This window comes from Dama dama, chromosome 8 (genome assembly GCF_033118175.1).
Source record: "Dama dama isolate Ldn47 chromosome 8, ASM3311817v1, whole genome shotgun sequence".
In the NCBI taxonomy this organism is placed as follows: domain Eukaryota; kingdom Metazoa; phylum Chordata; class Mammalia; order Artiodactyla; family Cervidae; genus Dama; species Dama dama.
In genome coordinates this window covers 44,875,003-44,890,047 of record NC_083688.1, presented here as the reverse complement: position 1 = coordinate 44,890,047, position 15,045 = coordinate 44,875,003, and the positions used below count along the sequence as shown (strand labels likewise).

Sequence of the window (15,045 nt, the reverse complement as noted above, 5' to 3'; positions counted from 1 at the left end):
GACCCACCTTGGCAGTATCACTGCCATCCCAGAGTCTCACGTTCCCAGCCTCAACCATCATCAGCCAAACTTGGACTGTGCTGCAGACCAGCAAGCCTGCCTTCCCTGAGCCTGACCCACCCATTTGCAAGGAAAGGGACCCTTCCTGGTTTTGCACCACAGCCTCACAGCTTCAGCCTTGGGACAACTTAAGTAGCACATCCACACACCACTCAGAAAATGAGGGGAGCATGCTTAGATATATCTGAAATCTTGGGGCTGGAGAGAAGAGGAAGAGAGAAGAGTAAAATGGGTGGTCTGGGGGTATAGTCAAGTAGCCTTTTTTTTTTACACATTTATTTATTTGGCTGCACCAGGTCTTAGCTACAACTGGCAGGATCTTCAATCATCCCTGTGGCCTATGGGATCCAGTTCCCTGACCAGGGATCAAACCCAGGCCCCCTGCTTTGGCAGAGCAGTCTTAGCCACTGGACCACCAATGAAGTCTGTCAAATAGTTTAAGCAGACAGTCAAGACAGTACAACCCTTTTCCTCATCTTCACCCCAGGCCCATGGTTTAGCCCATGATTTTCAAACTTGTTTTAGCATCACAACTCAGTCCTCAAACAAATCCTAATAGATGAAAATATGCTCTTCTGTTTGAAGGAGGGGGAAGACTTTCTCCATCCCACCAAGCCCCCTATCTTTCCTCCAACAGGGCCAGGACAAAAGGAAAGAGACCTGGCCCAAGGTCCGCAAACTGGCTGGTGGCCGGTCACCAAGGCACACCTCTCCCATGTCCAATCCAGAATTCCCATCATTACTGCCATTCCCTGTCCCCCCAGGCCCAACCCACTGGCTGTTCAACTGGCTCTTTGTCAGTTTAGACTCAGCAGGCAAGATAGAGGCAGATTCTAAAATCTTAACCGTGTGTTTTCCTTGGGGCCCCTTCAACTTTAAGTGTGAGTCACCTCTAGAAGCCTCCAGGACCTTTCTCAGGATGCCCAAGCTTTTCCTGATGCCCAGAGGAGTGAAGGACACTTGTAGGGGAGGGTCACACTGGAGCCAGCTATGCCCCACCACCACCACCAGCAACCCCAGGAAATAAATATCTGTGACAGCTTGCGTTTGTTTACCTTTTGTGTGCAATTCATGTCACCTACTTGTTTGGCTGGACATACATTCCCCGCCCCCCTCAAAATCTTTAGTACAGTAAGTGCTACAGGAAGTCAGCGCATCTCAAACCCATAGACCCACAAACTCTGAAAAGCATGGAGTTAAAATAAAACCCATGTTCTGAGAATCATATAAAGATAAAGATCTTTTCAACACCACTGAAAAGCAAGCTAGGTTTTGTGACCAAAGGTGGAATAAAATATGAATAAAAGTTCAGTAAATAGAATTTTCTCAGTACAGCTGTGTCATGCCTGGCACAAAGTGAGTGGGTAATGTGAGCAATGGAAAGAATCAAACAAAAGTCTCTAAAATGGATTGTCTCACCTCAGCCTGAGTCTGAAACCCATACTTATGAGGACCTAGGCGATAGGGAAGACAGCTGACATTTTACTCTCCCCTGGGGCTGAACTGCATTGCCTGCCTTTTCTTTTCTTTTTATTTAGGTTTTTACTTTATTTTTTATTTATTATTTTTGGTCACGCAACATGTGGGATCTTAGTTCCCCGATCAGGGATCAAACCCTGCAGCGAAAGTAGGGAGTTTTAACAACTGGACCACAGAGAAGTCCCTGAACTTCTCTTTTCTATCTATGTCAAATAACAGACGGTCTTGCTAGTCTGTCTGATGCTGCTGACCATAACCAGATAAAAATCTTTGTCTCTAATTTCTTCCCTACTAATACAGCTCTGGATCTATATGATAGGAGGAATTGTATGGTAGAAAACAAGCATGGTCTGCCCAGTGTTCCTGCAGGCAAAAGACAGGCAAGATTTTGAGGAAGTTAAACCTTTACTGGAACTTGTGGTGATGGGAAGCAATAGACAGTCACAGATGGGACCAGATCCCGTATGCCTTTTATGAAATACTGATGCAGAAACAGGGTGAGGACTCTAAGTTGAGAGACGTTCCAGGCAGAGGAGCAGAATAGTTACTTTTAGGCGTGATTTGCTTATGGGATTCCCTGATGGCTCAGACGGTAAAGAATCCACCTGCAATGCAAGAGATTTGCATTTGATCCCTCGGTAGAGAAGATCCAAAGGAAATGCAAATCCACCCCAATATTCTTGCCTGGAGAATGCTATGGACAGAGTAGTCTGGTGGGCTACAGTCCAGGGGTTGCAAAGAGTCGGACACAACTGAGTGACTAACACTTTCACTTTCAAGATTTGCTTAGCATACGGATAATAAGAAGCAGCTAGTAGTTTTGTTAATCAGTTAGGTTAACTATGATCACTGAAGCACCAGGGGCTGTTATGTGGGTATGTTGGTAGGACGGGGAAAGTATTGTGCCAAGTACATTTTTCAATTCAGTTGCTCAGTTGTATCCAGCTCTTTGGGATATCATGGACTGCAGTACTCCAGGCTTCCCTGTACATCACCAACTCCTGGAACTTGCTCAAACTCATGTTCATCGAGTCGGTGATGCCATCCAACCACCTCATTCTCTGTTGTCCCCTTCTCCTCCTGTCTTCAATCTTTCCCAGCATCAGGGTCTTTTCCAGTGAGTCAGCTTTTCGCATGAGGTGGCCAAAGTATTGGAGTTTCAGCTTCAGCATCAGTCCTTCCAATGAACACCCAGGAATGATCTCCTTTAGGATGGACTGCTTGGATCTCCTTGCAGTCCAAGGGACTCTCAAGAGTCTTCTCCAACACTACAGTTCAAAAGCATCAATTCTTTGGCACTCAGATTTCTTTATAGTCCAACTCTCACATCCATACATGACTATTGGAAAAACCATAGCTTTGACTAGATGACCTTTGTTGGCAAAGTAATGTCTCTGCTTTTTAATATGCTATCCAGGTTGGTCATAGCTTTTCTTTCAAGGAGCAATCATCTTTTAATTTCATGGCTGCAATCACCATCTGCAGTGATTTTGGAGCCCCAAAAAATAAAGTCTGACACTGTTCCCACTGTTTTCCCATCTATTTCCCATGAAGTGATGGGACAAGATGCCATGATCTTAGTTTTCTGAATGTTGAGCTTTAAGCCAACTTTTTCACTCTCCTCTTTCACTTTCATCAAGAGGCTCTTTAGTTCCTCTTCACTTTCTGCCATAAGGGTGGTGTCATCTGCATATCTGAGGTTATTGATATTTCTCCCGGCAATCTTGATTCCAGCTTGTGCTTCTTCCAGCCCAGCGTTTCTCATGATGTACTCTGCATATATGTTAAATAAGCAGGGTGACAGTATACAGCCTTGATGTACTCCTTTTCCTATTTGGAACCAGTCTGTTATTCCATGTCCAGTTCTAATGGTTGCTTCCTGACCTGCATACAGGTTTCTCAAGAGGCAGGTCAGGTGGTCTGGTATTCCCATCTCTTTCAGAATTTCCCATAGTTTATTGTGATCTACACAGTCAGAAGCTTTGGTGTAGTCAATAAAGCTGATGTAGATGTTTTTCTGGAACTCTCCTGCTTTTTTGATGATCCAGTGAGTGTTGGCAATTTGATCTCAGGTTCCTCTGCCTTTTCTAAATCCACCTTGAACATTTGGAAGTTCACGGTTCACATATTGCTGAAGCCTGGCTTGGAGAATTTTGAGTATTACTTTACTAGCATGTGAGATGAGTGCAGTTGTGTGGTAGTTTGAGCATTCTTTCGCATTGCCTTTCTTAGGGATTGGAATGAAAACAGACCTTTTCCAGTCCTGTGGCCACTGCTGAGTTTTCCAAATTTGCTGGCATATTGAGTGAAGCACTTTCACAGCATCACGTTTTAGGGTTGGAAATAGCTCAGTTGGAATTCCATTACTTCCTCTAACTTTGTTCATAGTGATGAAGGCCCACTTGACCTGGCATTTCAGGATGTCTGGCTCTAGGTGAGATCACACCATTGTGGTTATCTGGGTCGTGAAGATCTTTTTTGTACAGTTCTTCTTTGTATTCTTGCCACCTCTTCTTAATATCTTCTGCTTCTGTTAGGTCCATACCATTTCTGTCCTTTATTGAACCCATCTTTGCATGAAATGTTCCCTTGGTATCTCTAATTTTCTTGAAGAGATCTCTAGTCTTTCCCATTCTATTGTTTTCCTCTATTTCTTTGCATTGATCACTTATATCTTATATATATAGAAGATATATAAGATCTTATATCTTCTATAACATATAGATATAGCTCTTATATCTTATATCTATATTTTATTTCTCTCCTTGCTATTCTTTGGAACTCTGCATTCATATGGGTATATCTTTCCTTCTCTCCTTTGCCTTTCACTTCTCTTCTTTTCTCAGCTATTTGTAAGTCCTCTTCAGACAACCATTTTGCCTTTTTGCATTTATTTTTCTTGGGGACGGTCTTGCTCACTGCCTCCTGTACAATGTCATGAACCTCTGTGCATAGTTCTTCAGGCACTCTGCCTATCAGATTTAATCCCTTGAATCTATTTGTCACTTCCACTGTATAATCGTAAGGGATTTGATTTAGGTCATACCTGAATGGTCTAGTGGTTTTCCCTACTTTCTTCAACTTAAGTCTGAATTTGGCAATAAGGAGTTCATGGTCTGAGCCAAAGTCAGCTCCCAGTCTTGTTGTTGCTGACTGTATAGAGCTTCTCCATCTTTGGCTGCAAAGACTATAATCAATCTGATTTTGGTGTTGGCCATCTGGTGATGTCCGTGTGTAGAGTCTTCTCTTCTGTGGTTGGAAGAGAGTGTTTGGTATGATCAGTGTGTTCTCTTGCCAAAACTCTGTTAGCCTTTATCTTACTTCATTTTGTACTACAAGGCCAAATTTGCCTGTTACTCCAGGTATCTCTTGACTTCCTACTGTTGCATTCCAGTTCCCTATAATGAAAATTACATCTTTTTTGGGTGTTAGTTCTAGAAGGTCTTGCAAGTCTTCATAGAACCGTTCAGCTTCTTCTTCAGCATTACTAGTTGGGGCATAGACTTGGATTACTGTGATATTGAATGGTTTGCCTTTGAAGCGAACAGAGATCATTTTTAATATTAATGAAAATAAAGTTATGTGGGAGAGTGAAGTATTCTCCAAGGTTAATCCATAAGAGAAAAATTAAAGCCCAGTCTGCAACCTGCTTAAAAAAAAACAAAACAAAAACACTAAAAGCAGTTAGAACCCAGCCCTGGAAGTGATCAAATCATACCCTATGTGTTAGTGACTCATTCCACAAATCCCAGGGGAAGTTAAAGGTTAATTTTTCAAGGCCATCTAAGTCATCTCCTGATGGTTTGGGTGACTTCTTCATTTTCAAAGATTGAGCTGAATCCTTTACATCCCTACTACAGAGAAACCCAGAGCCCATGCAATTATCAATATCAATACTCACAAGTACGGCTGCAACAGTTTTTTTTAATATATATAAATATTTGCTATTCTCTTTTTATATATGATTTATTTATTTTTCTTTTTGACTGCGCTAGGTCTGCATTGCTGGGCACGGGCTTTTCTCTAGCTGTGACGAGTGGAGGCTACCCTCTAGTTGCAGTGCACAGGCTTCTCATTGCAGCAGCTTCTCGTTGCAGAGCTCGGCTCTAGGCGCGAGGGCTCTAGAGCGTGGGCTCAGTAGTTGTAGCACAGGGGCTTAGTTGCTCCACAGCATGTGGGATCTTCCCAGATCAAGGATGGAACCCAGGCAGATTCTTATATACTGTTGCAGGGGGAGCCTGCAATAGTTTTTAAATTCTGAGTTATTTCCTTGCCAGCTAGTGAATAGTAGTTTCTTTTTTTTTTTTTTCACTTTGTTTTGTTTTGCAAAGAGAAAAGGCTTTATTGCAGGGGCTAGCAAGTAGTATTGCCCTGATCCCAGGAAGCTCTCCCATTTCTCCTGACTCCCTAGCCCCTCCCTGGGAACCCCACTCTCCCACACTCAACAACACCCAAAGCAATACCTGAAGCAGCTCCTTGTATGGACTGTATTCATTCTGATTGGCTTGTGCCCCTCCTAGAACTGGTGTTGAAGATTTTCAATATCAAAGTCACCAATAGAGGGGCAAATCAGCCCCTCTATAGTGGTGGAAGCATTGTTGATTTACACAATGACCTTGGCAATTGAAAGACCTTTGACTTTTTTAATGCCATCAGTTTTATCCCCCTTAATCACAAAACAGCTTGGCATGGTTTCACTGTGGTCAGTCAGGAAGGGGTCATGGAAAGTTCTAGTAGAATCTGCCTTCTACTCATTGTTACTGTTATTCCTGCTTTCTAGCCTCTATTTTCTTTGGTTTCTCCTAAGAGTGTATACTAGCTTAGCGGTTCCCCATCCTGGCTGCCCAGAAGCACTCCCTGGGGAGACTCTGATAAAGCCCTGCACCCAGGGATTCTGATTTGATCGACGTGGGAGGGGGGCGTCTGTGCTGTTTGAGTTCTGGTGATTCTCTGGTGAGTCTGCAGTGTGGACAGCCCCTGCGCTGGCTGAACACCAAGGCCCCGGCACCCTGATCACAGCCCAGCGGCCCCTCCCACGTCACCTGTAACAGCTGTGTGCTTTCCAGGACTGACGATAGGCGCTGGCTGCAGTCTGGCCCAGGTCAAGGACATCTTGGCTGAGAGGGTCTCTGAGCTCCCAGAGGAGAAGACCCAGACGTACCGAGCCCTGCTGAAGCACCTGAAGAGCCTGGCCAGCCAGCAGATCCGGAACATGGCCGTATGTCCTCTGGGCCCATCACAAGGCCTGCTGCACCTATCTCTTAATTTCAACAGAATACTGAAATAAGCATTGGCAGGATCAGTGTGCACATGGGTCTCAGCAGACTGAAACAACAACACAATAAACATTTAATATAGCAAACATTATTTAATAATATATTTAAAAGAAGACTCTGAGTCAAGTTCAGTAGTATAGCTAAGTAGCAATATAAGTGGGAAAAGAATGTCATGGTTTCACTAATTTCATGATAAAACCTTCAAAGAAACTAATTTAATCTTAGGCTGCTATGTTGTTGTTAAGTCGTGTCCTGCTCTTTGCAAACCCATGGACTGCAGAAGTGTAACACCTTAAAATAAGGAGGGTAGCCTCCCCCACTCCAGACTGTTCGGACCGCCGCTAGACAATAATGCTCAGAACAGGGAGCAGACTTCAGGGTCTGGTTGATTTGACCTCAGACGAATGCAGATGTAGATCTTCAAAATACACATGACCCCTTCCCTTACATACCCCCGAATGATGTATTAGAAATTCTTGGGATATGGGGAATGGAGGGAGAACAGGTTTCTATTGAAAAAGCTCTTCAAGTGATTCCAGATTATTCCCTGTCACGGGTTCTGACTGACACCCTGGAGCCTGGTGAGGACATGATAACAGGAGAGTAAGGGGTTGGAAACCACAGCAGAGAGGAGTGGTGGGCCATCATGAAAGCTGCCTTCAGATATTTCTAGACTCCTGAGAAGAGGTGTGATATATTTCATTTGATCACCAAGGGTAGGAGTATGACCGATAGGTGAGAATCCAGGGGTGTAGATTTCAGCTCAGGGGAAGCAAGAGCTTTAAAGTTAAGCTGTTCATAGAGGAATGGGAGACTCAGTGATAGATGCCCAGCACCTAAACATGGCCCCCGGGAAGTCCAGCAATTCAAGAGGCCATAAGAGAAGGCTGAGATCCCAAGGCAGCACCGTGGCCACTTCTGTAGCCAGCACCGCGGCCTTCTGAGCCACCTGAGTAGGGGTGGCTCAGAATTGGCCGCTGCACCTCAGTGCTTGGGTTTGCATCCCCGTCCTGCCTCTTCCTAATCAGGAGATCTTAATCAAGTTTTATAATTCTCTGTGCGCCTGTCTTCATCTGTTAAAGGGGGACAGTGGCCTCATCTCACTGAGGTGTTGTGAAGACTGAGTGAGTAAATATGCATGAAGGAGCGAGACAGCAGGTGAAACACACCACACGCCACTCAGTGCTCATTACCATCCATTCCTCACCTGACCCAAAGTCTCGGGTGGGGACCTCCCACAGCATCTGAACTGAGGCTCGTCTGCAGAGGAGGCCGAGACTCCTCTCGACCCTGTCACCTAGCAGGGAGGGCCATGCGCAGGTGCCGGGAGGGGCGGGGGGCTCCAATTTGAGGGATCAAGTGACCGAGGCTGTAACTCTCTCTCTTTAGTCCTTAGGGGGTCATATTATAAGCCGGCATAGCTATTCAGATCTGAACCCAATTCTGGCTGTGGGCAACGCTACCCTCAACCTGACATCAGAAGGTAAGCTACCCAGAACCCTCTGAACAACACCTGCAGCGCTTCTGTCTCTGTTTTAGGAGGTGCTATGTCAGAGCTATGTCAGAGCCCATGACTCTGGCGCTCAGCCCACCATGGGGAGCTCAGGGTCCTGGCGGAAGTCACCTTCTGCACCACCCACTGCATAGGCCACATACACATGACCCCCAGCCCTGAGCACAGCTCAGCCAGCCCGCGGCAGCCGGGGCTGTGTGCCGAGGCCTACCTGAAGCCTCTGTGTGACCGGGGGACCACTTCCTCCTCTCGCTCCTCATGCCCCCTCTCCAGGTGCCGTGTGAGAAGTCACAAGTCTAGTGAGGACACGCTGGGGACACTGTGGGCCCCCTGGGGGCAGGAGGCAGGCTAGCAACATTTTACACGCTGGCTGAGAAGGGCGGTCCTTGAGGGCTGCTCCAGGGTATTCCACCCTTGTCTCCCCACAACGCTCGGCCCTCACACTGGCTCCGGCTGCTCCTAAGAGGCTGACACTCCCATCCAGTGTGCGCTGACTGTGCCAGGCTCTGCTGGATACTTCACACAACACGTCTAACTTGTCCAATCCCCCAGCTGAGGTCGCTTGCAGAGGCGGGTGAGGGATGGGAACCCAGTCAGCCTTGATTTCCCAACGGGCATGCTCGCCTCTTCACCATTAGCCACCTCCCCAGGTCTTCTAACTCCCCACTTTCCATCACTCCCCGCCTCCCCCACACCTCATCAAATACCCTCACATGGGCTGAGTTGGACCCGGGGAACTGGAGTGCAAGGGAGCAGTCACACTGCCCCACGTGAACTCCGGGGTGTGGCCGACTAGGAATTATCTCACCAGCATCATAAGCCTCCCCAGGGGATTGTTGGCTGACACAGTCTGGTCCCTGATGGGTGGGAACTGAGAAGTGTTGGGAGGGACCTGCTGGTGTAGGAAAAGCCCTCACACTCCTGTTCAGCTTTATGTGGGGCCCAGGAGAGTAAATCCCTCGGCCCCGAAGGCCCCGTCAGCTGTTTTGCTGGGTCCGCCGGGCCTGTAGCCCAGGATCACCCCATCTCGAACCCTGAAGACTAAGGGGGAGGAAGCCGAGGCTCTGGGGCGTCAGGAGAGCAAAGACGGCCCGGCCCCCACACAGGGCCTCCTACTTTAGGACCAGCGGTGCTAGCTGTGTTCCTCTGCTGGGATGTTGGTCGTCACCTTTGGCTCAAGGTCTCTGGTTTCCCAGCTCTGCCAAAGCCACCTCCAGCCTGCACTCAGCGCAGCTCCAGCGAGGCCAGTAGGTGAGCTGGCTGGCCCCCCCAGGAGGGAGGCCCAGGTCCACAAGGGTCCCTCTGGGGTCCATCTTCCTCTGTCTCGGCCGCATCTACCTTCCAATCAGCATCTCACTGCTGCTCCTGGACCTGAACGCGTGTCAGATTTGCTGGGCTGCACTCTCCTGACACATTTCCCGTGGAGCCACAGCCACTTTTTAAAGCCAGAGGGGACTGCTCTAACCACCACCACCCTGCGCTGACAATGGGGCTGAAAGGAGGTTTTGTAAATTATTCACACGGCTTTAAAGAAGTAGGTATCCAGCTTAGAGAGCGTCCTAGGAGTTTAGCGGTAAAGAATACGCCTGCCAATGCAGAGGACCTGGGTTCCATCCCTGGGTTGGGAAGATACCCTGAAGGAGAAAATGGCAACCCACTCCAGTGTTCTTGCCTGGAAAATCCCATGGACAGAGGAGCCTGTCAGGCTCACAGTTCTGCACTGTGCTTACTCGATGAGTCGTGTCCAACTCTCTGTGACCCCATGGACTGTAGCCCGCAAGGCTCCTCTATCCATGGGGTTTCTCCAGGCAAGAATACTGGAGTGGATTGCCATGGCCTCCTCCAAGGGATCTTCCCACTCCAGGGATCAAACCCAGGTCTCCCGCATTGCAGGCAGAGTCTTTGCCAGCTGAGCTACCAGGGAAGCCCGGGCTAAAGTCCACGGGGTCACAGAAGAGTTGGACACGGCTCGGCAACTAAATAACAATAATCCAGTTTAGAAGCCAACAGCTGCAGCAAGAACAAAAAGCAAATCCAATAATCTGAGCTCTGTTAATAGTGGAAACAAACCCTTTCTCAGCTTAAGCTATGCCCTGACCTTGATCATAGTCTTGAACAAGTTAGGTTCAACAGTCTCTGCTGAAAGATGAAAACAGGCCTTAGGGACAGGAAGAGACCCAGTTCACATAGCATGTGTGCTAACAAGAGTAAATGTCATAGGGATTCCCTAGCAGTCCATTGGTTAGGACTTGATGGTTCCAGTGCTGGGGTCTGAGTTTAAGCCCTGGTCAGGGAACTAAGATCCCACAAGATCCATGGAGTGACTGGAAAAATAAAGTAAATGTCATGAAGCTGCCACCACCCTTCCTTGTGAGGAGGACGGGTGGGGGGCTGGTCCACCACGCTCAGATCCCCACTCTGCTCCACGTGAGGAAGGTGACCTTTTCTCCTCCACTGCTGACGTTTAAGAGGGTAGAATAATCGCGCACTCCCCGTTGCAACTGTGCAGAAATGTCATTTTCTTCAACAGAAGGCACACGGCAGATTCCTCTAAGTGAACATTTTCTCGCTGGGTTGGCAAGTGCAGACCTGAAGCCGGAGGAAGTTTTGGAGTCTGTGTATATTCCTCACTCTCAAAAGGTAAGACTTGAGAGCTGTGTTTCTCTTTCCAGAACTGAGTCCAGTCATCTTTAGATGTTTCAAAACAGATGGAAGGAAAATAAGTCTGCCCCGAAAACCTGTTTCCTGTCCTTCATGGCTTGGCGCGGCACCCAGGCCCACAGCCGCCCTCGGGCCAGCAGTTCTGGGCGGTGTGGAGCTGGGGTTGTTGTTTCAGCTGTGGGGTGGGGCCTGCCCAGCCTGTGGTCATGCTCACACACCCCCTCGTGTCCAAGGTCTGGGAGGCGGAAATTAAAGTTCTCTGGCTGTGGAATGAGCTTCTCAGCCTGACCCACAGGAGATGGAGGCTGGGGCTAGGCCTCCCCACTGCCCGAGCTGACCCCCAACAGTTCAGAAGACCAGGAGTGCCTAACACATGATCCCCAGGGGAGACGTGGCCACCCAGCAGGCTACAGAGGGGACCCTCCGTCCTCACCCCTGTTCCTGGTGCTTCTCCCCCAAAGCGTACCTGAATCTCAGAGGCCAGTCTTCCCAAGAAGGGCAACACAACAGACACACTCAGAGATCCAAAGCCAGCAGGGTCATGCAGGAAGTCTTATGTCAAGTCATGCTTTCAGCCAAGTATGATCTTCCTTTATTTTTCCCTTGGGAGTGGAAACTCTGAAATGTGTTCCCAGTCCAGTGTGAATCAGTGTAAGAGACCCAGACAGAATAACAGGCCGGCCCGAACACAGTGCCCCCGGTGGCCAAACAGTGGAAATACATGCAAGGCAGCGGCCATCTCTGCTAACCTTATGTCCCCACACCAGTGGTCCTGGTGCCAAGGATCAGGCGGGGAGCCATCACCCTCCTGACTCTTGTCCCTGATAGAAAATTCCCTAGTCCACTGTTGGAAAGTTCTGTTCAGCACCTTTATGAACTTTCCAAAATGAAAAAGGGATAGTATCTACAAAGCAAGAAATCCAGTGGGTCTCTTTCACACTTTAAGCAAATCACCTTCAAAACACCTGTGTTGGAGGGATCCTCCATCCTCATGGGGGACAAAGGGTTTGGAGACTAGCCTTAATGGCACCTGGAAATAAGAGCACGTGGAAATGACGCAGGGATCCCTTGCAGAGACATCCCGGCCCCAGAGGGAAAGTGCAAGTGAACCTGTTAATTGAGAGTATGGGGTGTTGAAGATGGACCTTTGGGAGGACATCACTTTGAACAAAGAGGCAGCCAAATTGTCCTCAGAATGTGCCAAATATCCTTTGTGTCTCTTTCGATTGAGTCTAAGTGATTAATTAGTGGCACCAAGAAGCAGAAAACTCGCTCTTGGTTCTGACATATCAAATAACTCCAAATGGTCCTTGTCTCCACAGTGGGAATTTGTGTCAGCCTTCCGACAGGCTCAGTGCCAGCAAAATGCCTTGCCCGACGTGAATGCTGGCATGCGAGTCCTCTTCAAAGAGGGCACAGATATCATCGAGGACCTGAGCATTACCTACGGGGGGGTCGGGGCTGCCACAGTCAGGGCACATAAGTCCTGCCAGCAGCTCCTAGGAAGGTAAGCAACAAACCCTGTCCCCTGATGGTGAAGCTTGACATCAAAAAAACAAAAAGTGGAAAGATGGAAACTCCTATATGTAGAATCGTTGCTTGTTCTTTCTGTAATTTTGCTAAATGACTCTAACCTCATTTGACTTTGGCTAATAAGGCACCACCCTTTGGGCGAGGTGTACCATGAAAATGGCCCAGGAAAGCGTTCAGCCCCAGGGCTTTTGCACACATCAGCGCTCTGGCAAACCCACACCAGGCAGCATCCAAGCGCGCCCCATCGCTCCCGCTGCCCAGGGGCACTCTGTTTCCTTCTCGGCAAAGGCAGTGTCCACGTCTGAGTCCTGTCCAGTTCACCATGGGATTGGCCATAGCCATCTCTTTATTTAATGCCTGGGTTCTAGCATGTCCGGGCTACTTAGTGCAGCCTCCCAGGCCTCGGTTTCCCCGAACAGCTTATTTAAGTGATTTCTAAGTTTCCATCCAACTCATAAAATGAGATCCTGGTGTCTCTGAACCATCACCATCCAGCATCTAGCACAGGCCTCTAGTCACGGAGACCTCTGGTCATGAAGACTGCCTTTTCTCACTGGTTCTTTCCTGCCCCCCACCCCTCCCAGGCACTGGGATGAGCTGATGCTGGATGAGGCTTGCAGGCGGCTCCTGGACGAAGTCTCCCTCCCAGGCTGGGCTCCAGGTGGGAGGGTGGAATTCAAGAGGACTCTGGTAGTCAGCTTCTTCTTCAAGTTCTACCTACAAGTTCTGCAGGAACTGAAGAACCTCGTAAAACCGTTCCCTGAGCCTGTAAGTGCTCTGGCTTTTATGGGCTCCTGGCAGCATAAGCTCCCACCTTCCCCACTCCTTTTGCAAACTGTCTTGTGGGCAACCTGTCAGTTCCAGCTTTTCCTTCTTCCAGGGTTCAGCCCTTCAGGATTACTGCGGGGTGAGGCTCAGGACGCCAGACTGTCTTTGGTGCACAGATGTTTACCGAGTGCCCTGAGCAGGGAAACGTGATGGGGTCCCTGCCTCCAGTGTGCAGCTGTTTTTTCTTTTAAAATCAACTCTGTTGAAGTATAATTACATAGAACAAAATGCACCTATTATTTAAACTCAGAGCGTTTCGACAAGTGTGTAAACCAGTGCAGCCACCACTTCAAACAAAAGTATTTCCATCGCCCCCAAAAGTGCCCTTTGCCCCTCTGCTCTCAACACCCTCATCCCTGCCCCCAGGCAACCCTGATCTGCTTAATGACACTATAGATTAGTTTTGCCTATTCTGGAATTTTATATTCAATATGAAACATTAAATAAAATTTTATTTTTCAAAAAATTAAAACATTTCTGTGTGCATGCTAAGTTGCCTCAGTCACGACCGACTCTTTGCAACCCCACGGACTGTAGCCCCTCCCAGGCTCCTCTGTCCATAGCAAGAATACTGGAGTGGGTTGCCGTGCCCTCCTTCAAGGGATCTTCCTGACCCAGGGATTGAACCCCTGTCTCTTTTGTCTCCTCCGTTGGCGGGTGGGTTCTTTACCACTGGCACCACCTGTATGCTAATATATAAGTAGCTGTTTCTCCGAATTTCTGATTATAAACTTCAGGAATAAGTTACCAAAGCAAAACATTTTTTCTCTCTTTCTCTCTCTTCCCTGCTCAGTCTATCTTTCCTCCCCAGACTATCACTGCAACTCTCACCCTACCTTGCACCCGTGTTCCCCAACCACACCCCACCCCAACAGTCACGTGTTCCTAAACCTGTCTGGTTTTTATTCATTCAGATGAAGACCTTCACAGGACTTCCCTGGTGATCCAATGGCTAAGACTCCACATTTGTTCTGCAGGGCACACGGGTTCAATCCCTGGTTGGGGAACTAAAGAAAGAAAGATGAAGACCCTCATAAACCACATTTACTCGAATAACTCTTGCCACCCTTGAATTTATGAATCAAGACACTAGATATGTTTCAGTGACATCCAAAGAGCCTTTCCAGTCTCACTGCTCTCCCAGAAAAGCTGAGGAAAATAATTAAGATTTGGGTTCTTTTGTGGGCAGTGAACCATCCCAGCTCATTCTAGAATGGCTTCCCCAGCCCCCAGTTTTCTTGATTTTCCTGCGGCCTCTGCCCAGCTCGCTGCCAGAGGGCCTCTCCCTCCTCGGGCTAGCTTGGCTCGAGGATCAGATTCAACCAGTCTGTCCAGGTCTTCCTTGTCTGGAAAGGGAGGGAGGGCAAGGTGCATTTGCCAAAGTGAGAACCTGGGAGGCGTTGTGGGTTTTTTGCATCATCCCTGCTACCTGAACCTATGGTTTCTCGGTGACCTTAGCCAAATCTTTTTCACATAAATCAAAGCCCAGTTGAATCATAGACTAATCAGCTTATCTTTATTGTTTTGAATCGTCTCTCAGAACAACTGCCGTTATCCTGAAATTTCAGACCGATTCCTGAGCGCTCTAGAAGACTTCCCAGGCACAGTTTCCCAGGGAGTCCAAAGGTACCAGGTGAGTTTAATCCAATGGAAACTGAGAAGCTAAGAGACAGTGAGAGCTGTGTGAACAAGCGA

At 48.1% G+C, this 15,045-nt stretch overlaps 1 protein-coding gene across 1 annotated transcript in view; it reads left to right on the top strand.

Annotated features, from left to right (window-relative positions):
- The window catches only part of LOC133060985 (aldehyde oxidase 2), a 77,637-nt gene that overhangs the window by 19,951 nt on the left and 42,641 nt on the right, over positions 1–15,045 (top strand). Inside the window, exons 11-16 of the mRNA XM_061149038.1 lie at positions 6,606–6,757; positions 8,205–8,298; positions 10,859–10,968; positions 12,312–12,496; positions 13,107–13,290; positions 14,891–14,983. Of these exons, the coding sequence (XP_061005021.1) occupies positions 6,606–6,757; positions 8,205–8,298; positions 10,859–10,968; positions 12,312–12,496; positions 13,107–13,290; positions 14,891–14,983 (818 nt within the window). The remainder of the gene's footprint in view (positions 1–6,605; positions 6,758–8,204; positions 8,299–10,858; positions 10,969–12,311; positions 12,497–13,106; positions 13,291–14,890; positions 14,984–15,045) is intronic.